Here is a 24,686-nt window from a genome sequence, read left to right as displayed (position 1 = left end):
CTGTGCTAGTAACTAGCGACAGACAAGGATGTCAGTTCATTATTTAAAGTAAACTGAATTGTGAGAAAATTCTTCACTCTTTAATGTTATGTAGCTCTATAGGTACATCTAAACTCAATCCAGTGAGACAGTTTTAGGACATTTTCTCCATAGATTATTGGCACAATAGCACACGTACCGGTATGTAGATGTTCAACATTGATTCAGTTTTTTGTTGGCGAGTCTGGATATTTAAGGAAGGAGTTATGAGGGGTTGTGCTGAACACCTTGTTGGAGATAGACCTAGTGGAAGAAAAACATGGCTTTGGGCCCAATAAAAAGCTAAATAATGTAGTCCTTGATGAAATTGGAAATACCCATGTTTACTAACCCCACACTTGGGACAAAGTACCGGTAGGCATACTGGTACTGTAGGGCCTTTTAACATAACTAGCAGTCATCAAACGTAAAAGATTCACATAAAAAAATGCCTTTCATATATTTGCATTCCACAAGCTGTGTTACCCAGTGAATCAAAGATAAACCTCTATATAGACCATTTCCGGTCCTTGCATGACTAATGAGAAGAGCATCGGGTGATTTTGGCGACAGGTGTTACAGCTACCTTTCAATTTTGTGTGTTTCACATTGAATATGGACAAACTTTTCACATTTTCTTTCTGAATCACGCTTGGATGTGCAGTCTTTGCCAATGATATTTTCAATATTTCATTGCTCATATTGGTGAAATGTAAAAGAAAATGTAATATAACGTGTCGACTTGTACTTGGTTATTCTAATAATCTGCTTAGAATAGATGATATTCTATAGAAGTGCGAGTCGAAATATTATTATTTCATAATCCATATATATATATATATCCATAAATATATATATTTAGTATCAATCATTTTCATATCACAGCTTTTATTTGTATGCAAATGAATATTTAGTTCATTGTAAGCTAATAAGCATACGTGGCACAAAAATATTTTGCAAAAAGATAAAAGTAGTTGGTTCGCACGCCTTGTCAAAGCCTGGTGCGTTTAATGAAAGGCGAATGCATAAAAATTAGCACACCATTGTATTTTTCTGAAACATTCGTCTGTTTATGTATGCGGACTATTCAAAGACAGGGAAGAGCACTTTTAATTCTCCCTTCACTTGGACATGATGTTTACTGTCCTTGTTGTAGTTGCATGATACAATAATTCCTAAGAGACTCACTATCTGTAAGTGAATAGGTTTTACGAGTCAACTCTTTTAGATCAATATACATAGTGTTATCAGGCAGGAAAATGCAAACTTAAGGATAATAAGCACATGCACAAAAAAGTTTTTGTAAGGCTAAAAAATGCATTTTTAAAGATTTATCAATATTGATTATTTTAATGTTTTAATTCTAAGATAGATTGTAGGCCTACAGGTTACACAATATTGTGAAGTTTCAACAATTAAAAACAGAAGCTTTGACAGATAAAACTCTTCTATAGAATATCGAAATAATCCAAAAGAACAAAAGCCTTACGAAGAAATACATTAATTACACAAAAATAAAGCCACATAATATACTGTCTATAAACCCCCCTTCATTAAAATGTTTACAACGAAACTAAAAATCTCGATAAGAGCTATATTTTAAATTTAACAATAGGTGTGAATGACCTCCTTAGTAAATAAATACATGATGCGTCTTCTCACGCAAAATAAATAAATTAATAAAAGCTAAACTAATTTTCCTTTCAAGAACTGTGAAGATTTCTGTTGTCCCAAATTTTAGAGTGCGTATGAGTACAGCTTGTCGTTATTTTTTAAATGCACTAATCAAAGCTTCGGACTGTAAACGGTTGACGAGATCACTTTCACATGGAAATCCACAACAGGGACTAGAATATCGTTTCAACTGAACTCTTGCTATGAGATCATTTGAGAATAATTAGGTATATCACGTTTTTTCCCTTTACAACTCCGTCACTGGGTCAAATATACACGTAATATTAGAGAGCATCAGCAGATGGTGTAAATTTGACCTCAAGCAACTGGGTCTTCACACGTATCAACACTGGGTCAAATATACACGTAATATTAGATAGCATCTGCTAATGGTGTAAATTTGACCCCAAGCAACTGGGTCTTCTCGGCACCTCGTCTTTCTTTTCAACCTGCGTAAACGGCACGGAACAGGAAAGATATCTAGAAAATAAAGAAGAAACTGGCTAAACCATAAAACATATCACAGTTAGATAGATAAATAAGGAGTGTGATATTTTAAAGATCGATTGATTGAAATGTACAAAACAGCTGTACAAAGTTTTAATTCCCACGTATAATGACTAACATTATGCGGACAAAGCAATCCTCGTGATTGTACACAGGTTAACCCAATCATACGGGTTTCTCACAAAAAAAAAAAAAAAAAAAAAAAAAAAAAAAAAAAAAAAAAACATTTTTATATCACCAGTTCAATATATATTTACTTTTATTCTTTTTTCGCTTTTGAGGTTCAAAATTAGACAATTTCGCACATGGTAGACAGCATCAAAGGGAGGAAATGTACATAGTAACACAACCATCTGATAAAATTTTAGTAATAGAAACATCAGGCATGCAGAGCTACTGTGATGGAGAAAAAGGATCCTTGAAACGCAGGGACGTGTATTTCTTTACGGAATCGCGTTCAAAACCTCACCTTCATCACTTTCTAATACTGCCGTCAGTCTTGTAGCAACAGATATTTCTTGATTGATAGTGGCAGAGTAGGGAACGTTTGCAGACGTTTGAGGTTATGTCTCATACAATGTCTAATACGAAGTCTTGTTAAATATTTGAGACTCTTTGGCTTCGCTGAAATAAGAACAGATAAAAACTTGAACAGAGCGAGCCAGATAATTTTTATTGTACATTTCATTCTTTGTGATGATTATGAAAATTTTCGTCTGTGAATACTCTTTAAAATCCCTGTCATCCATTTTATTCGTATTGACGCAAAATACAATAGCTAGACAACTGCACAATGTAGATATCATACTACACCGCATAAAATAATTTTCTTGGAAATGCAAACATTCCAGGTTTAGGACTGAATTCAATAGAACACTGGCCTAAACCGCACCACAGCCGAACCCTCGTTTCACAACAAATAAAACTGTGGGATTGGATATTTTCCCAACAACAAGTAAAGAGCTGTGAATGCAACGAAATATGCGAAAGACAGTGGGATTAGGTACCCTCTACCAGGGCGAGTGATAGATTTTTTACAGATATTCACAGATATGTCTCCAGCTAGATAGATGGTCATTTAGGGCTCAACTCAGTTAGATAGAGCCCTAAATGACCATCTGTCTATCTAGAGACATATCTGTGAATATCTGTAAAAAATCTATCACTCGCCCTGGTAGAGGGTAGGGATTAGGTAGGGCATACGACCCCATCCTTCCCCAGGCTAAACATGGCGCTTTTGTTACAAGCATGCCAAAATAAAACGTACTTGTTTTGATTTATACGACCCAAAAAGGCCTACGCATTGCTTAAATCATTAAATTAATTTGTTGTAGGCCTACTAAAAATTTCGAAATGAGTAACGATGCCGTACTTACGGAGATAGCGTATTTCATAGTTAATATTGGCCTTCAGGGAAAAGTATAAAAGACCAAAACACGAAGAGTGCAGGCAGTCTATTCAAGCACAGAAAATATGTTGCCGGCTGCACTTACCATTTTTCTCAGCTTCTACCCACGTCCTCTGTCTGTCTGTCAATGTAATAGATTTTGGAATTAAATCAAAGGGTGTAGACCCGTCGTCTGCTCGACAGTTCATTAAGTCTATCGCTCCTGATAGATATTCTAGAGTATCTAACCGTCCTTTTTCTGCCGCAATGTGAGCGGGAGAATAACCCATTTTGCTCCGTAAAGTGACGTCTGCTCCATGTTTTAAAAGAACTTTCATTGTGTCTAAAAACCCTTGCTCCGCAATATCGTGGGCTGGAGTTCGATATGAACTTAAATGCAGGTCTTGAAAATGTTTGTCTTGGATGTTGGGATCTGCCCCGTGCTTTAGGAGGATCTCCGCAATGTCTGGTCTACTACACTTGAATACCTGAAAAGTTCACCACTGATTTTAAAGAACTTGAAAAGGAAGTTTTATGAAAAATACATGATCATCCTACATGTAACTTTACTATTGCATAAATGGATTTGCTACATCAACTTTGATTATGAAAAGAAAAAATATCAAAAGTAACAAATTTATCAAAGTTGAATTTATCATGAGTATGTATTTTATCCATGTAGAGCGGGATATGTATTAGCCAACAAAGGAGTAACGGTTTCATGGGAGCTTATTGTACTGAGTAATGTACCCACCGTGCCTATGCCATTGTAAATATACATTATATCAAGCCCGATTTCGCACCCCATTGTCACACTGTCACAAACCTTACATCCAGTTGAATATTTATTCTGTCACCATAATTTGCTGCGATGTTATCCCAATAATGCAACTATTTTGATTACGGTTGGAAATGAAGTTGCTTTTTTCTTTGTTAGCTGAACTTCCTATAAAAACTGATACGCTTTTCATTGTTCAGTGTGAAAATATATCACATGAAAGCAATTGTATTTTTTGGTCCATTTCAGTGGAGTTAGTGTGAGACAGGAAAATAAACCCATGTCACAAGACCAACTTAAATATAGTTCACTAAATTTCTCATGGTTGACACATAATCGCTGTCCATTCTAGTTAGACCACTGATAGTTCCATGGACAAAAAATTACTTTCTTTTTCCACAAAGGCCCACTGCAGTAAATGCATAGGTTATGAACATGTATACGGTAGTAGCTTAATTTTGTGTAACGAATAAAAAATAAATGTTTTATGTTAGTCTTACATATCGAACTAATTAAAGAAGCTGGTAAAAGTAAGACACAAGATCTTTAATGTAGGATGTTTGCTTATGTAGTGAAGGAAAGGATCTATATTAGTCATTTAAATGTGTGTAACTATATTTTAATAGCCGGCCATATTTGACTATATATTAACATGGCACAATATTTATATCTGTGTAACTTATTTACTTATCTGTCTTATGTAATTGTCATTAATCGTAATTATCAATGTCATCAAACTGGCTTTGAACAGCCATGTAAACAGCTATGTAACGGTGGTTTTAAGTTTTTTAAAAAACATTCTTTTTGTGTAACATGTTTATAGTATGTTTATGGTAAATTTATAATCACATCAAGGTTTATCTCATTGCCTAGATAGAATATTTTATGAGTAATTTTACTAGTACTTATCTTCATTATATAAAGATGGTAATGCACTAACTGTATTGTATCGTCATTTGTATATCATATTGTACAAGGTCATGACAATCTATGTCCCAGTACAGAAATAAATTGAATTGAATTGAATTGAATTGAATTAATCCTTCCACTATGAAGAAGCTACTTAGAAGCTAGAAAAATAAGATACAGTATAATTTGTATAACTAATGAAGGGTATTTGTTTATACCGTGCAAGAAGGATGTTTAAAGAGGAAATGATAATCGTCACTTGATAGAAAAGACCCTTGGAAAAAAAGAAACTTGATAGCACGCCTCACTGATTCATAAACCTGTACTATGCCTGTGCTATGCAAACAATAAAAATGAAGCGTAAAGCGTAGCATTTCGTTTATCAGTAACAGGTCAGCCAGTGCGCTTTGCAAATATGTCAAAATATTCAACGGCTTATTCTGCATAATCAAGTATTTACTTTATATGTTTTGTCGGCGTTAAGAAAAGATAACAAGTGGGCGTTTTCTTTTATCGTTCTAAGTGATAGCACTAAATTGTACATAGTGTGGTGACTCGCATCTATTCTTGACTGAAAAACCGTAATATCTAATCTGCACTTCAAGCTAGGTTATTTATCAATGAATGAATTAACATATGAACATTGTACTTCTGAGCTCATTTAGCAAATATTGTCTATCATCTTTAAGTGACATGATATATGACTTATTATTTGCCTATGAAAATTTGATGTTTGTGAATGGAAGAAAGGGGTTAATTGTATTTTTCACAGGATACAAAACGAAACAAGCGCCGTATTATTAGTAACATTTCACAATAAACACTTCATATTTGTTTGAAAAATGCATTGAAATTTTAAAATTCTAAGATACCCACACATCGATTAAACAATATTATCCGTCTTACACAGACATACATAGTAAGAGCCACGTGGACAAAGAAGGGGGACATTTTATATAAAGACACATCTTTATTATATAAAGACACATCTGTCCTCTTTCTTCAAACAAAAACTTATTCTGAGCCTCATCTCCTGCCCTAATCGACACACCAACCCCTGCTACCCCTCCTTTCGAATACTGAGTTTTAATTCATGCACGTCATTTCGCCTCATAATTTGATTATCTACATTCAGGCTTTTTCGTACATGTCTTTATTTCATACTGGAGACGTAACGGGAGCAAGACCAGAAAAATAGTGCCAACTTTTTTTGTATGGACTTTCAGCAGACGGTAGCTATTTTCCTGGTGCATAATAAATAGTATATTGAAATTTTAATTAAAATGTTAAAATAAAACCTTGAAAAATAAACAAAAAGGATAGTACCTGTATTGCTGTTCGCCCCCAATCGTTCGTGGCATTGATATTTATGCGGTGCTCATCCAATAGTTGCTGTAATCTGTGAGCGTTTCCGTTGACGGCGGCATTGAAAAACTCTTCTAACGACGCATCATGTTCTTCGGTCATTTCTAGAACAAAGGCATGTTTTTAGCAGTCGACAACAAAAAACTATAAATAAACGTTATATACAGATAGGCGTGCATTCAATCACACATGGTACTTTATAAACCCATCAAGAAGTCCTAGACGTAAGGATCGTTCATAGTCAGATCTTATACAGATATAACTGATTTAGCTTTGTCCAGGAACTAAAAAACCACATCGTCAAAGTTTATAATTGGTCTTTTCTACGCTTTCCCTTTGAATGGTGCGTTGCAGGATGGGGGTCAATTTCCAAAACAGATGCTAGTATTAAGGAGCCCTGCTTTCCCCAAAGGTATCTAAAGGTAGGTGATTTAAACCACGTACGCGTATCAGCTAAGACTAGACCGGCGTCTGGAAAACAGCTGTCTCCTCTACCGGTCTGGCTGAATCCCAATATTAATCTGCACAGGTGAACCTGAGTAAATTTTACCCTATGTGTTTTAACGGGATTCTAAATAGGCCTAAGGCCTACTTCTTTTTTTAAAAAAAACCCTAGGACTGATTGCCGAGAGTGAGGAAATCCAATGTCTATTCGGATCAGTCAATTAGTATTGTATCAAGGTGACGAACTGTTTAAAAAGGATAAATTGTACTCACCTTTATGGTCTAAAACTCCGTCGACCATCGTGAACATAATATAATACAGATGCATCTAGACGCACTTGGCTTAAAATATTTTCAACGTCCCATGACTAAGTTGATCTAAGTTCGCCTAGACTTGTTTGGGCTGCTCAACCGTTATTGGCCAGTCTCTGAGGTGAAACACTGATGATAATAGTGGATCTTGGCAGAGGTTCAAGTTCTGTACGAAACCGACGCGCAACATTCAAAAACGGTGGATTATGCAAAATAGATGTCTTGTTAAAAACAATAGCAACCCAAACAGTTTATTTAGTGACTTATGAAAAACCTCATTAGATCGTAAGCTTTCACGAATAATAGGGGGAAATATTGATTGTGCCTTGTTGTGGTGAGTAATTGTGCATGGTCCAATGTAAACAAACGTTTGGGCTGTTCAGGCAGGTGAATAGTGACGTCACTCCAAGGTGTAAACAAATGCATCAGGTAGATGTCGTGAAAAATCTTTAAAGTTAAGGACAGATTATTAAATAAAACCACAGTATCCAAGATAGATAGGCACCAATACTCTCAAATTATCCGTTTATGAATGAGACGGGCATTTCTATCTGCAGGATAAACAATTACGACTTGCCAGTGAACGTTTCGAGCATGCGCAGGGAAAGTACACAACAATGGCAGAAGACTCAGACAGAAATCGTATTTTAGCTGATTTTCAGGTAAGAAACTGATGGAACTCTACGATTATCCATTGAATCATGCTGTCGTCGGTTTTTATTCATCTACCGAAAAATGATCTTTGGATATATGGGACTCTCTAGCATATAAGATGATAATAATGACTTTACGAAATGGAACATTTTGAATGACTCAGTCTCTCACATAGTCATTCGAGAGTAAAAGACTCTATAAAATGTCTGTGCATAAAGTTTGGACGTAAATAGTAAACCGTGTGTGAAGTTCTCATCCCTTCTACTCCACATTCTGGTACTTTATCTGATCATTCTGAAATGAATATTTAATTTCAGTAAAGACAAAAGAACACTTTCTCTCTGTCACTGAAAAGTGTGCTTCTGACAAAATGAGATCTATTTGATTTAAAAAGAAGCATTGTTTCATTTTCTAAATGTGAAATACACAAATTTCTATGATAGATATTTCACTGCTTGTTTCCTAGCTGTCTTAGTGTCTATAAAATTGAGTGCTCAGTTATTCAGTCAAATTAAATAACTAATGAAGAACTTTGAGAATTCAGTTATTATACATTGATTAGTGAATACATAAAACCAATATTAAGAAGGACACATTAAGTTATCCTGTTATGTTTTTATATAACACACCCAGAGAATACAGTTTTGATCTTTTTATTTTTAAGGCATGTACAAACATTGAAGACATAGGTGAGTGCATTGCAGTACTGGAACAAAATGAATGGAATCTGCTGGTGAGTTGAAGGATTTGGATATTTAAGTTGAGTGGGTAACTGCATACTTGAAATGCCTGCTTTTTAGAAGAAATTTAATGATGGTTTATGAACTGGACATTATTCTGTTTATGTTCAACTAATTCTGTACAATATTCCTTAGCTTTTTTGTATGACATGTTACTGTATGTGGACATCACTTGCACCTGCCTTCGTTGTCCATGTGCACTTTCTTTTGACAATTTGATGGGAAGTGATGATCAGACACTGTATTCCAGCATAGGTTTTCTCGACCTTGGCTGTGAAGTTGGTTTAAATTTGAAGGAGTTCGAAGCATGTTGCATTAAAATCTCATTTAATCTGACTTTTAGAATATCATTGTAGATATTCCCAGTTATTCCCAACTTTTCAGCACAGCTAATGGTATTTTAAAAATATTTTTCCATATAATTAGGGTGCCATCAACAGTGTCATGGCCCACCTTGGATCCCAGGAACTGCCATCAGAGGCTAGCTATCCACCATTAGAAGTCCAGGGTCAGGGTCTAGGATCACCTGTAGACAGCCCTCCACCTGATTATCAAGTGTTCCAGCCCCAACCACAAGAGGAGCCAGGCTCTTGTGTATTTAATCCCCATGCTATGACCTCTGATCGTGACAGCACGCCGCCAACCAGAATGTTAACTTTTAATGTGGAATACAGGGATAGGAATATTCCAGTGGTGCTTCCGGATACAGAAAAAGTTGGTAAGTGTGTTCGTTTGGTTGTTATAGAGATTATGTTGAAGGGGAAATAAGTCATGCACTGTTTCTTTTGGCCAAACTGACTACTTGTTTGTTTTTACTTGCTGTCTGTAAAGGACAGTCATGTATTACGGTATAGATGAAATATGTTTCATTCACACATACAGTTGTCACATGATAAGCTATGTGTCCTTTCTTAGACATTACTGAAATGGGGTTTTGTTTTAGTGAAGGAAGTCTGATGTTCATTCACTTTTTTGTGTTTCAGAGACAATCAAACAGGTACTTCATGGTCAGATAGGGAATATCCCCATAGAGAAGATGGTTCTTAGAGGATTTCCTAACAAACATGCTGAAGATTATGTGAGTTTTTGAAATTTGTCTATGTTCGACATTTCATGACAGTTTGGGCTTTTTCAGGGTGTAATCAGCTTATGTTAATAGTTATCCTGTTATTGTAGCTTTGTACTTGAAACTGCCTGCCAATGCTTAATAATAAAACGTAAGAACCAAGTTATTTACCTTTTGTTAGACCATGCTGAGGCTCCTTAACCTGCCACAAGAGACCACCCTGTACTTGTTGACACCAGGATTGTATTCTCATATGGGAGACACAAACAACTCTCAGTCAGCTGAGAGGTAAGTGATCATTGCTGTCTTTGCAAAGTGCATAGCACAGGAAAATGACAACACCAGTTTGGTGCATCTTGTTCTATGTGAACCATTTAACTCTCATGTTCAGGACACCTTAAAAGAAATAAAAACTTTTCCCTACATACATTTAAATATATACTGTCATGTTGCTTAGAAGTAAAAGTCAGTTTAATTTTGTTTAATGCCATTCAAAAGCACCTTTAATTATTTATTTTTCAGCTCAAATATTTTGGAAAGGTTATCACAAAATTTCACATTAAACATAAGATTCAGAGACAAGGATACCACTTATAAGCTTAATTTCCCTGGCAGTAGGACAGTGAAAGAGGTTAGTAAATTAGCTGTTTAGCTGGCAGTTTCACCAGTGATAGTCTTTTACACATACTTTATAAATATTTAATAGGTGACTTGTGTTTTGGTATGTGTAATGCCTATTATTGATCTTTTGTTTTTAACCTTTAACATAAATAGTTGAATTAGTGAAATGTTTGAAAGAAAAAAGCTTACTTAAGTAAGCATCAGCATGTTTTGTATGACACCTTTAAAACTTGTTATTTGCTATTTCAGGTTAAGAATGATGTAGGTGATGTAATAGATGTCCCAGTAAGACTTCAGAAGTGGACAGGATGGCCAGACTCTGCCAGTGATGAAACTGTAAGTAAAATATCAATCTGTAAATCAACTTATTACTAATATATGTACAGAGTTTAAGCTTCAAGAGTATGCAAATTTTGAATAACTACCCAATGCAAATTGGGATAACCCTTCATTTGTTAGTTGACATATTTATACTGCCTTCTGTATAAAGCATTGGTTCCTGTTTACCTGAAAAAGATTATACCATTTAATCTTCATTTTTCTTGACAGATGACATTAGCTGGTTGTGGTGTAGGTTTCCCATGTCATAATTTAGAAGTGTCTAGAACCCAGAGAGAACCTGCAAGATTGCGGCATCTGCCAATGGTAAGTCTTAACAGAACATACTGCTGCATGAGATGATGAAATGGTCTCATAAAAAGTGAATGTAATTCACCTATTAGATACACTTCTTCAGGAATAAAAATGACTGATTTTATCATTCTAAACTTTCAAACGGCTCCCCACATTTATCACAACTTTACTTCTTTAAAGTTTTGGTTGTTGTCCTTTTATAAGTTTCAGCCTCTACTGTTCAGCAGGTGTGACATAGATTCCTTTAAATTTATTTTGCGCCTTGTCAGGATGTAGCAATGGATGTCGGTAGCAGTGAAGATGATTTTGAAGATGCTCACGAGTCCCTACCAATGGATGATGATGACATTTATGATGAAGATGTACCAATGTCTAGGAAACTGGTGCCTTTAAGTAAGTGCCATATTGAAACGAGGTATCACCTGTTGGGATTTTTAATATTTTCTCTTTATGGCTTAAAGTGTTTAAAAGCGTTTGTTTGTTGCAAAAGAGACATGTTCATAAAATGCTGGTAAAAAAATCCAATTTCAATCATTTTTGCTTGTTATGAAGCATCAAGCACCGCTCTCATTGGAGTGACAGAGAGAGATGTAAACCGTACAACCCTTTCTCCATCTAAACCAAACCCAGTTAATAATTGATGAGGTTTTATGCAAACAGCAGCACATATGACATTGTCCTGTATTTAATTGTGATATCTTTTTCTTTCAGTGCCAGATGATGTAGGTGATGAAGTTGCAGCATTAGAACACTTTAGCAGAGTATTTGCAGAAAGGTAATGTAACCTTATGTAACCTTATGTTCTTGTTAGATATTCTTCAGATAGTAATTGTTTTTATATATGAAGAGGACATAGTTTTTCTGGAGGGGGGGGGGGGGGAGTTTTTAAAGTGCAATTTTTCATCCGCCTATGTATCAAGATCAAAATTTTATCTAAATTTAAATATGCCAGAAATTAATCAAATTTCTAGGTTTTGGTTTAACCATGGTACTCATTTAAGAAATGTAGTACAAGACATGATGATATGATGTATCTTTTTGTGTTTCAGATATGGAGATATACATCCTGTATTTTTCATAGGGAAATTAGAAGATGCAATAAAGGAGGCTTTAGCTTGTAAGGCAAAAGATGTAAGTCATGCATTAATGTGAAATAAATATGAAATGTTGCGATGATATGAAAAATTATCTGAATGCACTGACAATTAAAAAGACTAATTGTTTTCAATAATGGAACCCCATAATTCTTTCTGTTTGCTATAGTGAGAGGAAGCTTAAACTCTGTTGTTGCTGTAATATATTTGGGATAAGCCAAAAAGCCATTTTCATCATAATTTAATCCTTTTGTTATATTAAAGGAAGTAGAATTGTTTAAAGTTCTTAAATTAATTCTTTGATATTTAAAATGCTTTTTTGTTTGAATTTGGATAATGTTATAACACAATTCCGTACTTGCAATGCTGAGATGCATGTAAAGAACAATTTTATAAATTGAATTATTTGTCAGTTCTTAATGTTTTCAGAGAAAGCTTCTGGCTATTTACCTTCACCATGACAGCAGTATTCTGGCAAATGTTTTCTGCTCCCAGATTTTGTGTTCAGAGAGTGTGGTCAGCTTTTTAAGTAATAACTTTATTACCTGGGCTTGGGATTTAACATCGGAGGCCAATAAAGCAAAGTAAATGTTTTTATCTTTAAATATGTGATTCTTAATCATCCATGATGTACCATATAGCTAGAAATCAAGTTATCAAATTCATGTCTCAATTTTGCAGGTATTAAAAATACCTTTCATTGAAATGCAGTCTGTAATGTAAGCCACTGGTCCTGTACCCACAGCCGATAAAATTTTGTTTAGAGTAGTAGATTTTTCAGAATGTGTGAATTTAGTGTTTTGACATGGCCATAAATGTTTCTGTATAAGTTTTCAAAAGAACTTTCAATTTGATTTAAATTTTTTTTCTGAAATTTAGCTGTTACCTGATGATTCTAAATAAGATGAAGTTATTGTTTGAGAAATCAAAGTTGTATTTTTACTAATATCAGTTCAATAGGGGAGAATGTCCAGTCTTATTGAGATTTTTAAACAGTAAATCCTGATTTAGACCAGCAGATTTTAGGAAAAAGGTGGTCTGAATAGTCGGTAGGTGAAAAGTATATGGCACAAAATGGAAATGGCAGACTGCAAATATTCCACTTGGGTGTAAAATAGTTACTTATTGCCATGGACTTTTTAACTTGCAACTTCGAGTATGTAGTTGGGTACCTCTGGCTGTAATTTTTTTCCATATTATTGTAGGTGTTTAACCATGTGCACAAGGGAGTTTGGCAGCATGGCTGCACAGACTGTACGGGATTTCAAGACAGATAATTTGCCACTTTTATTACTTATTACAAGAACACGATCAACAAATGAAGTAGTAAATGTAATACAAGGTAAGTCTTGTTCTGAAGGTAGCAATATTCAGTATTTGTCTGTGGGCAGAGGGGAGATCATGGCATTTGGGTATCCCTTTGTTATCAGCAGCCTTCATTCTTCATGTTACTGATATAGAATTTATTGAGGAATATATTTGATGTTACATAACCTTTGAATATTGATTAGAAATTTATTGAATTTTGTGTCTTTTTGAAAGATGTAAATCTGTTTCAGGGATAGCTTCACTAGATGAACTAATGACTAATCTCATAAACGCTGTAGATGTCTTCACAGAGCAACAGAGGGCAGATGTTTTAGAGGAGGTCAGTAAGTTGGTTTTTATAAAGATGTAAATTCTGTTTTAGTCCTCATAAAAATAATAATAATATTTTAATATTAATAAATTTTTTAAAAAACAATACAACTCGCAAAAAAATAACAGTAGGTATCTTAATGCATGTGAACATGTTTGCAGGAAGAAAGAGATGCCCGAGAAAGAGTGAAATTTGAGCAGGACAAGGCATATGAAGAATCTTTAGCTGCTGATAGAGCAAAAGTAAGGAATGTACTTACAGAAAACTTAATTTATACAGCCATGGGCTTTGATATCATTCAGAAGTGTCAGTAGCCAGTGTTCTATTTATCAATAACATTTTGAGTAGAGAATCTCTCACTATTTGTCAAATAACCTGAAAAAAAAATTGAGAAACGAAAAAGTTACTCTTGCTGGGGGAATGCTAGTTTTAATACAAGTTAACATATTTATAACATCTTTGTAAACAGATTTTGATTATCACTAGCAACCAATTTTTAACATGGGGTACCTTTTTTGAAAATACATTGTAATTTTAGGAGGAATCTAAAAGGCTAGAGCAAGAAAAAAGATTTCAAGAAGAAACAGAGAAGGAAAAGAAAAAGTTGGAAGAAAGATTACAAAGAGAGCAGGAAGAGGCTGAAAAAGAGGTATCAGTTTGGCTTTAAGTGAAACCATTACAGTCATTTTACAAAATATTTTAAAAATGAACCATTTATCTGAATGATTGATTAAAAAAAAAACAGGGTCTTCATATTGTGTTTTTTGTAGTTTAGTAGACATCCTATGGATCAAAGGCGTTCCATTACAACATGTATACATGTATTATCTCTGTCGACGTATATTCTGTAGTCCACCCATTGTCCCCTGAAAACCTCTGTTTAAAGATGTATTGCATTATCCCCATGTTGTATGCAGGCATTATGCATGTTGTTTGCTCAAAAACTGTATTTTATGATTCTTTAGGCTATCCAACAATCTTTAGCAGACCAGCTACCAGATGAACCTCCAGCTGATAGCAAAGAACCAATCAGTATACTAAGAATCAGAATACCTGGTGGGGAGTTTATTACAAGGAGATTTCTTGCCAAGCACCCCTTACAGATTCTATTGAACTTTATTACATCCAAGGGCTACCATATGGAAGAATACAAGGTGCTAACAACGTATCCAAGGAGAGATGTAAGTAATTTAAAAATTGTCCTCTTAACATGTTCAGTTAATGTAATTTAAACTAGGAAAGTTTTCTTTACTCTTTCTTTCTTTTACAGGAGTGGGTTGAATTATTTGAAGTCTTAACATTTTTTCAAGTTAATTTTTAAAAAATAAAAGTGGAATAAGAAAGACATTTCTGTTCATAGGTGACAGATAGGGAGTGTTTAGAGAGGAAGCATAAGTCTTTGAAGTCAGGTAGTATGGCTGTGGTTTATTTATATGGATTTCCATTGTACAAGGAAGTGGACCTGATGGTCTTTTTTATTAAAAAAAGTGTATCTGGAACATGCGTTTCTTTATTTTCTTCAGATATCAACACAAGATCCAGAGAAGTCCTTAGAGGAACTCAAACTTTTCCCACAAGAAACATTAATGTTAGAGGAAAAGACAGTGGAATAACATTGCCCAGTGACCATGTTACTGTGATAGGTTTTGATCCAAGTGTCATAAAAGGCAAAACAGGTGCTATTTGGCGCACATACTGTGGATAGAAATTCTCTTAAAGTGACAAAATGGTCTAGTCTGGACCCTGGTATAATACTGAAGATGCATTATATGTACTGTATAGTCCAAATACACTTGACTCTGTACTCTAGCAGATAATATTTATTACTATTGCCTGATGCTCTTGCTGTCTTGACTGTTTTCTTATTTGGTCAATGGTAAATTTTTTAATGGAAAATTAAAGAAAAAAAATATTGCTTTTTATTTTAAATATACAATTTATATAACATGAAATTGTGAAAAATATAATCAGTTCAGTGACAGCAGAATTCCACTTTTAACAGAAAACATGTAAAAGAAGAGTCAGCTTTCACAAATGTTGCCTTGTAAACAGAGAAATAAAATTTATGATGCTGACAGTGTTTTGATACGATTTATAGCAACTAAAAAAGGATTGCCATGATTGCAACTGGTAGATTTTGATGATCTTTGACAGGAGTCGAAACTTGAACATAACAGCTTCTGAGCCCAAATAATTGGTGTTCTTCTGTAGCAAAGGTTGTAGTTTATTTATTTGAGCTGTCTCATCTCTGCTCAAGGGCTCAGTAAATTTTCAGTGGGACCATTATCAAGTAATAAAAGGCAGGAACACTTGAATTTTGAAAATTCCCCATTCACAAATTAATGAAAAGGAAAGGTAGAAAGGTTAACTTGAATAGAACAGCTTATATTTCATTATAAGTGAAAAATGGTAATAGTGATCACATTCACCCACAAGGTGGTAATAGTAGAGCATGTCTCTGTGTTAAAAATTCACAATGATTCTTGTACACAGTATCATCTTAATTTTGTTTATCCCATTTTAACCTTGATTAATCCTTATATCATTCATAACTTTTAATTTTGTTACAACTATACTGTTTTTTGTTTGGAATTTGAATGCCCTTCCCTTTTGTATTGTTGATACTTTTGGCCGCAAATTACTATTTTGTGTACTTGATATGCCAATAGTTATTCTTTTCTATAGAAACCACTGACAGTGCAATATCTACCACTAACAGTATACTTGTACTAAAACTTTATATTACGCCTAAATAGCAATTTAAGGAAGACTGCAGTAAAATGAGATGTTGGTGATCACTTTGCACTTGTTCATCCTGCAATTCCAAGTTTTTGACTCGATTTGTACCAGCATAGAAATAGTTGTTGAAGGTACAGGTATGCCATTTTTAACTCCATGTGTTCTGTATTTATTTTCCCTGCCTACAAAAGGTATTCATCTCTGAGCATCAAGAAACAATTACAAGCCAATAGAATTTTACCCATAGTGTGTGACGTACATATTTAAAAAATGCTATTTGACAGAAGTTGTTAAGTATCTGATCCTCGAGGTGGATCACATCTGTGCTCACGGAATTAAATCAGGTCAACGTAGATGTACCCTAAATTGTAATATACAGTTAATATTATAGTATTCAGTTTTCTAGATACTGCAGGTTCATGGTATTCTTCAACTGAGATATACCAGAAAGCCACTCACCACTGCAACTTTATAAGAGTTACTGCAAGGGTTGGATTGTTTAATACACAAGGGCCCTTTAAAAATAAATGTTGTTTCTGTTATAGAAAATTCTGGTGTTACAATTGCGATTATTGTATTTATGTGAACTATGAATAAAAGCTGGATTGGCTTTATGATTGAACTTTTTTTTTGCTGAATTATCTATTCTTTGTTGATATTTTCTATGATATTCAAAATACAGAGACAATTTCTGAACTACTGCAAGTGATGTGAAGTAACCTGGTATGGTATACTCTTTGAAAAGATTTTAATCAAGTTGTGATATCATTTTATTTTCATTTTAAACCATTTTTTCTACCAGTTTTAAGACATCCCAAATCATAAAAAAATCTTTTGTGCCATTTGTTTTTGTGTACACGTAGATCATCTGGTGTGTGTTCCTTTTTTTTTTTTTTTAAGAGAAAATATATAGAATGTAACTTGAAGTACTACAAAAGTTGATAATATGTTATAGTAACACTAGCAATAACAGAAAAACAGAGCACACTGTAAAACTCAGTGTCACAGGAATACATATTTACAGAAACAAATCTGGTATTTCCACAAGTATTTGATATTTTTTGGATTTATTCTCATATTTTCAGATGACAGACTTCTGCTAATGATGGAAAGATTATTGTAATTGATCAAATTCATGTAAAATCATACAAGGTTGTCACACATATAAGAAAAGAGTATTACGCATTACTTAATTTCTTTGATACTGTAGAAATTAATAATCAATTGATTATTACACTGCAGCTATAAGCAGTGGCTTTGTATTGTCCATTTTTGAAGGTTTTAACAAAATAATTTTGTTAAAACAAAATAACCTGTTTGTAAATACCTTTGTGCTAATGAGTCTTCAAATTATATTAACAAAAAGTGCTAATGACAATTTTGAGCAAGTTCTTTATCACAAATATTGGAATATCATAGTTCTTTTAAAAAGCAAAGATGTTACTAGGACAATGTTTTGGTAAGTAGGTGCCCTTCAAAATGCTATAAAAACATTTAACAAACTGAACAGAAAAATAGCACATAAAATGACTGCTAAGATTTCCTTGTGGAGTATCTGTATCAGATTAATTCCGCATCAACATAAGGGGTCTTTTGGAAATGATTACCATTAATTATGTCACATTTAAAACTCCATTAGTTAAACAATAATAAAATTAAAGTTCACACACCAGGGCTATAAGTATGGTAGTGTGAGGTAGACAAAATGTTTCCTTTAATCTGGAAACTGCATTTGTGTACAGTATTTTAGTGAGTGAATAAGGTGAATTAGACATTGTGCATGAAAAGAAAAGTATGCTATCAAAATTCATGCCAATGGTTATGCTTTTCATATTTCATATTTTTCCATTTAAAGGGAAAATCTCTAAATTTATTGTATCTATGTTTCAAAAATATAAAGAACTGGCATTCAAAATATTTGCAATATACATGATTCAAATTCACATGAAATATTTCAATTGCTGCCTTTTTATAAGTAATATTGAAAAAAGTTTCACAGGGTGCAATTTTTTCTACAGGCTAGAAATAACATTCATGTATAAGTAGAAATTTTGAAATATTTAAGCTTTAAAGTTTAAAATTCCCTACCCCTCTTTAGCATAAGTACAATAAGATATATATATATATAAATCTATTATTAAAAAATTTAAAAAAAAAATAGAGTAAACTGCCCTACACTTTATCTGCAGTAACATTGCATCCTCCCAAGTGACCTCCACCAAACAATTTGCGAACAACACAGAAAAAATACTCTTGTTCAGCGTAGACCTCCTCATTATGGACCCTCACATGACGTGTTTTGTTTGCCACATACTCTTCATGTCGACTTTTCACAAAATCTGTCCATTTTTCTGTCTCATCAACAAACTGAAATATGCAGGAAATGGTTTATATAAGAGAGGACATAAATGAATACATCAGTGGTGAAACTGGCGAGTGCTTTGGTAATTTTCTTGTTCTGCTCAATATGAATAAGAAATAAAAATGTTCCCATATAAATTAGAACAAGTTATTATAACTTTCTTTGATAAGTTATTTTAATCATTTATTTTATTTAAAAATATTGAATTCGGAATTACTCTGTCCATCAAACTTAACCATAATGATAAAGTACATAGTGTTTGCTTTAAGGGCAAGCAATGTCTTTGAAATACACATTAAAATGATACAAAAAACTTGGTTCATTTGTTACTTTTATGTGTTTGAATCCAGCACTTTCCAAGAGACTGATGTATCTTTCCTTGGATGGTATATCAGAAGCATAGACAGCTGAAGACAGTTTTTCTATTTCTGCTGAATCAAAAGGTTGGGACTCAAAAAAGTCGGCAGCAAACCTGTGCAAAATTAATAATATGAAAATAATAAAACAATGCTGAGTGTTTTGATACTGCAATGTTTTAAACCTAAATGAACTGTTCAGTCTGCACTTGATCTTCATGTATGTTCAAATGGGAACTTGGTGTATTTATTAATTATCTTGTACTAAAACTTGACTTACATCTTCCCTCCTTTTTTCAGGTGATACCAGCAATTTTCAAATAATTTTTCTTTGTCTGGAATGTGTAAGTAAGTTAGCCAGCTCACAATCAGGTCAAAGCTTTCGGACCCTGTAAAAATTAGAAGACATAAGTAGTATCTTTAGAGGAATCATGAGTGATAGCCCAGTGATAAATTCATGACTTTGCATAAAATCAAACAAGATTTTGAGTAATTTGGAGTACAGTGGGGTCAAGAATAATGGCAGACTAGTGATTGCATTGAGCCACTGAAAAAAAAACAGACAATTTATCCTCAGATATTTTTTGGGTCGTTTCCTATTGCAACTTATATGTATCTTTCCAGGACCACATTGATGGTGCACAGAGTTTCACTCTTATTGCTGAAAAGTTTTAACTTTTAAAACCCCACCTCAGGAAGATTTTCACTTTTTTACAGCCAAGAAATGCAGGAATTATAAGAAATATCATTTAACTACTTTTCATTTTGCAAGACAAAACTTCAGATATTTTACCATAATCTGCTTGTAGAAAATCTCCACAGACATGAGTTATATTGTCCTGCAGGTTGCACCTCTTGGTCAAGTCTGTAGCCACTGTATTAAGATCTTCTTGTAGTTCTACAGCTGTGATGTGGCATCCTGTCTTCTGAGCAATATACCTGGCTGGGCCTCCTATGCCAGAACCTATGTCCAAAATGCGGAATGAAGAGCTTTGAATAAAAAAAATTGGAAGCCATTAGTGGGTGAAGAAATGACAAAAATATTGAAACTATAGAGTGTACTCAAGAGATATAAATATAAAAATAAGAACTGTTAAGATACAATTGCTGACATTAAAAATTGACAAGTTCATATTTCACAGACACTAGCTCAAAATCCAACTGAACAGGGACCATTTAGAATAGATGATCTGAGTACCAACTGATCCGCCGAATAAATATGGCCAACCCCACTTCAAAAGCGATGCCGCAGATTCCCAATGGTCTCCCCACCTCCACACAGGCCATTAAATGGATTACATCTCAGCTCTGAGGTTTAATTGCTAGGCCCCTGCAGCACCGGTGTGTGTAGAGGGGGGAGACCATCAAAGAATTGGCAGCATCGCTTTTGAAGTGAGGTTGTCCATATTTAGTCGGCAGATCAGTTAGTACTTAGATCGTCTATTCTGAATGGCCCCACTAGCTACAAGCCAACTTTCTCTTGAATCAACCAATACATGTAATTAACAAAACCAGTTTATACCTTCTATTCAACTCTTTTCACAGTATCACAATTATAGCCAGGTAATATTGAAGTTTTTATGTGATTTCAGGTTTGAAGATTAAACAAAATCACAAAAAAATTTGCATATCACCACCTGCAGTCTTCCACAACTTACTTTATCTTGAGGTCATCTATAGCCTCCTGTACTGCCTGAGTGCCAAAATAGTGGTACTGATCTACTCTACTCAGGTCTTCAACTTTCAGTTGGTCTGTTAAACCATATCCAAGCTAAAATTATGAGATTAACATTCGATCACCGAGCACTACTGCCTTTTACTGCATGCTTCTATACAAATCAATAATCACAATTACAGGTAAGACATGTTTCTTAATTAGTTAATAAAAAGTCACATTTAAGTTTTCAAGAAGACAAAAATCTAACTTCTCATATACTGTAAATTGTAAGCATAAAATTAGATTAAATAATTTTAATCAGATCAAAATCAATAAATCATGACACAAATATTATGACAGTAATCTATCATCCCATGTTCTGATAACCAACAGTAAAACATTTCAACAACACAGATACCGGTTATACTACTGCATATGACCCTCTGCTAAAACATGCCTGGACATATACACAGGAACATGCCTTTTTTACCAGTTATTTCCCCTTGTCTCTTAATCTTTCATAAAACAGATTGTTTTAGCTTTGAAAAGATACATTAAAGAGATGAGTCCACACAAACTTATCCAGAGAAAATGGCCTTTATGCACCAATAAAGAGAAAGAAAGTCAAAATGTTGAGTGATTTTTTGGGTAAAAAGTAAGTCACATAAAGGGGGGCTTATAATCAGGTCTTTTTTGCACAGTTTATCTCAACTTACCGACTAATTTGAATCTGTTGTTATGTACCAATAAATAAGAAAATCACAAGATTTATACATCAGAAATTGGTTGAAATTATACACAATGTTTCTGTTGAACCAGAAGTGCAGCAGCAGCATGTGTTCTGATGAAATTGTTAACATGGTATAGATGGTAACTTTCAAAAGTATTATTTATATCTTACGTATTTAAATAATAAGAAAAATCTATTACAATGTAACTTACTAGTTTTACACCCTTAGTGTTGCAGCCAATTTTTATGTCAAAGTGTTTGCAGTTTGACAAAGAGCCATATACATTCAGAAACTACTGTAGATTCCTTAATGAACCAAATGTCAACACACCTATGAAAGGCACACAGGAAAAACATTGGGTGTTAGTAATTAAGGGGAAGTACTTTAAAATAAACAAACTGCACATCATTATCAACATATCTATTGTTCATGTGCTAGCATGTGTGTTAAATAAAGTATCATCATGATGCATCTTTGAAGACCTACCGAAAGGATGTAATAAAATAGGATATTACATTTTTTAGTAGATCTTCATAGATGCATCATTATGAGACTTATTTATTTCTTTAAGATCTACATGTATACACTGATTTGATATGAATGTGTATGTGTTAGAAACAGATAATGGCAAATATATGACAAACTAACAGGACCTTAATTATAAAAGTTGTAATATGTTTTGGTGTTCCATAGCAGGTCTAACATTGATCCAGAGAGAAAACCATACAGTAAACATATATCAAAATGTTAGATACCTTGGATCCCACAAATGTTTAACTGCACTGAGTAGTTAGAAAAAACTTTGCTGTTATTCTGCTCATGTCAAAAAGCAAAGGCAACCAAGGTCTTACTTGTAAGCTGTCATTCTGTAATTGAAATCACAAGCACGTTTTTTTTTCCAGTGTTTAAACATACTTGCCTCTTTAAGCTCATTATAAACTCTGTCAACATGTGAATCTGGAAAAAAAATACAACATACAAGTAGTATTAAAAAATAAACAATCTACATGGTCAAATCACTAGAATTATTTTGATTGGTACTAGTACATTAGGGGCCGTAGCGATAGTCCGAAGGTTCAATAGTCCGAAGGTTCATTGGTTCGAATGTTCACTATAGAACCTTCGGACCAATGAACCCTTGATTAAACTTTTCGGGCCAATGAACCTTCGGACCAGTGAACCTTCGGACTATCGAGACGCCTCCATACATTAGAGCTCGTAAAATAGAATAAACCCCCAGTTGTGTAATAACATGTTAGTCAAGCTGGTGGGATACCACTCAAAGTGAAAATGGCCTAAGCAGCTAAGGTCTACAACTAAGGCTCTATTCCCATAGATTTTAGATCGATCTATCCCCGCGGGGAGTCTCACTAGATTACTTTCAGATAATCCGACTTAAATGTCCGTCCCGCCTACTACAAGCTGTAAGGGGTAATTAACTTTCGTGTCCGCCCGGCTGACAGCTATTTAGCGTGAACCCCCAGGGAGTTGGGTCGATCTAAAGTAGGTCGATCTAATCTATGGAAATGGGGTGTAAGGAAAATTAGGAAATACTGGTAGCTTGAGGTTTACTGAACTTTACATTAAAATGGTACATGTTGCAACAGTCAGGCATCTCTTAAATGCCTAACATTTTCTCAAAACACTATAGTTTCCAAATAACATTAATTAAAATATTATATAAAAGGTGCTGTTATAAATAAGTCGTATATAGATTTAACAGGTTACAATGAAAAGAGTACTTCAAGCTATTAAACCATATGACCTGATATGACACCTCAGCAGTCACCTGGCCTGAGATAATTTAAGGCCGCCATTTTTGCGGCTTACGTGACATGCCTCAGAGTTCCCCACCAGCTTGACTATCAAGATTTTTAAAACTATTAAATTAAAGATGGAATAAAACACCGAATCCAAGTGCAAGTACGACCACACAACTTAAAGTACTTTGGGAAGGTCGTTGTGGGCCATGCACGTTGTTGTTTATGTTGATTTGCAAGGAGGCGTGTCAGACAATATTTGAAAGCTGATTATATCGATAAACCCCGCTGAGATAGATCGGTCATGCTAGTGCGATAACTTCTAATCTGAACACAGTCTTAGTTTAACTTTGGGAGTTCCCTTCAGTTTTGAGACTAAGTACAGCTTTACTCACATAATTTCATAGTTTTAATACGCTTAGCATCTTCAGCTGCAGGGTCTGTCATCTTCACTTTCGTCACAGTGAAAAGCCTGCTTCAATTATGATGGATTGTGGTTCCTAACTGATAAATGTCAGAACAACTTTAGGGGCTGATACTCAAATTAGTACAATCGTGCAAAATGAAGCCCACAGCAAATGACAGAAGGGAGCGGTTTAAAACATAACGCGCCACCTATATACCATTAAAGAAATGCGTCATGCGTGACCTGTCAGTGACCTGTGCCCCCAACCTCACCTGGCATGCCGTACGTTGTAGGTTTCAAACTCATTGAGCTCACGACACACTACAGGTGTGTGGAGTATTAGAAGAGGCAAATTCTCTTTACCATAGGCGCATGAAAAGCAAATGTGTGTGTGTGTTTGAATTTGTGCGCGTGTTTGTGTGTGTGTGTGTTTTGTGGGGGGGGGGGGGGGGGGAGGGGGGGCTAACTGTTAAAAATTAATTAATCAGATGATTAAAATCATTAAGTGAACAAAAGAATCATTTATCCGGGTGGAACTTTACTTACACCAGTCTAGCATCTTTAATCGCTGAAAAAAATATATATTTCCAACTTTTCAAGGAGCGAGTCTGATGTCTAGCATCTCAAAATGTCTAGAATTTTTATTTTAAATAGCGCAATTGAAATTGTTATTTACGCTGTGTCGCCCGGCCTTTAACAACCGGAAAAATAAGGCCTACTTTTCGACATTTTTGCCGCATATCATTATTTTAGTTGTTTGATGTTTTGTCATATCTTATCCATTAATAAAATCTTCAATTCAGTGATTAGCTAGACGATATTGTGACAGGGAAC

At 34.4% G+C, this 24,686-nt stretch overlaps 3 protein-coding genes across 3 annotated transcripts; 1 reads left to right on the top strand and 2 right to left on the bottom strand.

Moving 5' to 3' along the window:
• Window positions 1–813: 813 nt before the first annotated feature.
• LOC106163874 (uncharacterized) lies at window positions 814–7,594 on the bottom strand. The gene is made up of 5 exons (XM_013541583.2): window positions 7,356–7,594; window positions 6,600–6,742; window positions 3,693–4,074; window positions 2,669–2,823; window positions 814–2,172 (listed from the first exon to the last, which is right to left on the bottom strand). Exons 1-4 carry the CDS (start codon window positions 7,408–7,410, stop codon window positions 2,693–2,695), a joined length of 711 nt encoding a protein of 236 aa, XP_013397037.1. The 5' UTR covers window positions 7,411–7,594; the 3' UTR covers window positions 814–2,172; window positions 2,669–2,692.
• Window positions 7,595–7,934: 340 nt separating this feature from the next.
• On the top strand, window positions 7,935–17,202 carry LOC106163872 (FAS-associated factor 1). Its single transcript, XM_013541581.2, has 18 exons — window positions 7,935–8,056; window positions 8,713–8,781; window positions 9,215–9,506; window positions 9,772–9,866; window positions 10,036–10,142; window positions 10,377–10,485; window positions 10,725–10,811; window positions 11,025–11,120; window positions 11,378–11,501; window positions 11,820–11,883; window positions 12,158–12,239; window positions 12,632–12,786; window positions 13,408–13,544; window positions 13,762–13,850; window positions 14,003–14,083; window positions 14,380–14,490; window positions 14,807–15,022; window positions 15,365–17,202. The coding sequence occupies exons 1-18, from the start codon at window positions 8,012–8,014 to the stop codon at window positions 15,452–15,454; spliced, it is 2,049 nt and encodes a 682-aa protein (XP_013397035.1). The 5' UTR covers window positions 7,935–8,011; the 3' UTR covers window positions 15,455–17,202.
• Window positions 17,203–17,613: 411 nt separating this feature from the next.
• On the bottom strand, window positions 17,614–24,084 carry LOC106163873 (phosphoethanolamine N-methyltransferase). The gene is made up of 7 exons (XM_013541582.2): window positions 23,842–24,084; window positions 22,606–22,643; window positions 20,957–21,069; window positions 20,092–20,288; window positions 19,579–19,687; window positions 19,273–19,414; window positions 17,614–18,947 (listed from the first exon to the last, which is right to left on the bottom strand). The coding sequence occupies exons 1-7, from the start codon at window positions 23,891–23,893 to the stop codon at window positions 18,753–18,755; spliced, it is 846 nt and encodes a 281-aa protein (XP_013397036.1). The 5' UTR covers window positions 23,894–24,084; the 3' UTR covers window positions 17,614–18,752.
• Window positions 24,085–24,686: the final 602 nt, after the last annotated feature.

This window comes from Lingula anatina, chromosome 1 (assembly GCF_051362555.1).
Source record: "Lingula anatina isolate TDL-2025a chromosome 1, LinAna3.0, whole genome shotgun sequence".
NCBI lineage: Eukaryota > Metazoa > Brachiopoda > Lingulata > Lingulida > Lingulidae > Lingula > Lingula anatina.
Note: the sequence above shows the minus strand (reverse complement) of the source record. Positions and strands in the feature narration are given on the sequence as shown.

Coding starts and splice junctions, on each gene's coding strand:
- LOC106163874 (XM_013541583.2), bottom strand. CDS start 7,410: ATGCATCTGTATTATATTATGTTCACGATGGTCGACGGAGTTTTAGAC. Junction 6,743..7,355: donor CGGAGTTTTAGACCATAAAG/GTGAGTACAATT, acceptor CCTTTGTTCTAG/AAATGACCGAAGAACATGAT. Junction 4,075..6,599: donor GGGGGCGAACAGCAATACAG/GTACTATCCTTT, acceptor TGAACTTTTCAG/GTATTCAAGTGTAGTAGACC.
- LOC106163872 (XM_013541581.2), top strand. CDS start 8,012: ATGGCAGAAGACTCAGACAGAAATCGTATTTTAGCTGATTTTCAG. Junction 14,084..14,379: donor TAGCTGCTGATAGAGCAAAA/GTAAGGAATGTA, acceptor TTGTAATTTTAG/GAGGAATCTAAAAGGCTAGA. Junction 14,491..14,806: donor AGGAAGAGGCTGAAAAAGAG/GTATCAGTTTGG, acceptor ATGATTCTTTAG/GCTATCCAACAATCTTTAGC.
- LOC106163873 (XM_013541582.2), bottom strand. CDS start 23,893: ATGACAGACCCTGCAGCTGAAGATGCTAAGCGTATTAAAACTATGAAA. Junction 19,688..20,091: donor TTTTCTACAAGCAGATTATG/GTAAAATATCTG, acceptor TAATTTTTACAG/GGTCCGAAAGCTTTGACCTG. Junction 19,415..19,578: donor CTGAAAAAAGGAGGGAAGAT/GTAAGTCAAGTT, acceptor AATTTTGCACAG/GTTTGCTGCCGACTTTTTTG.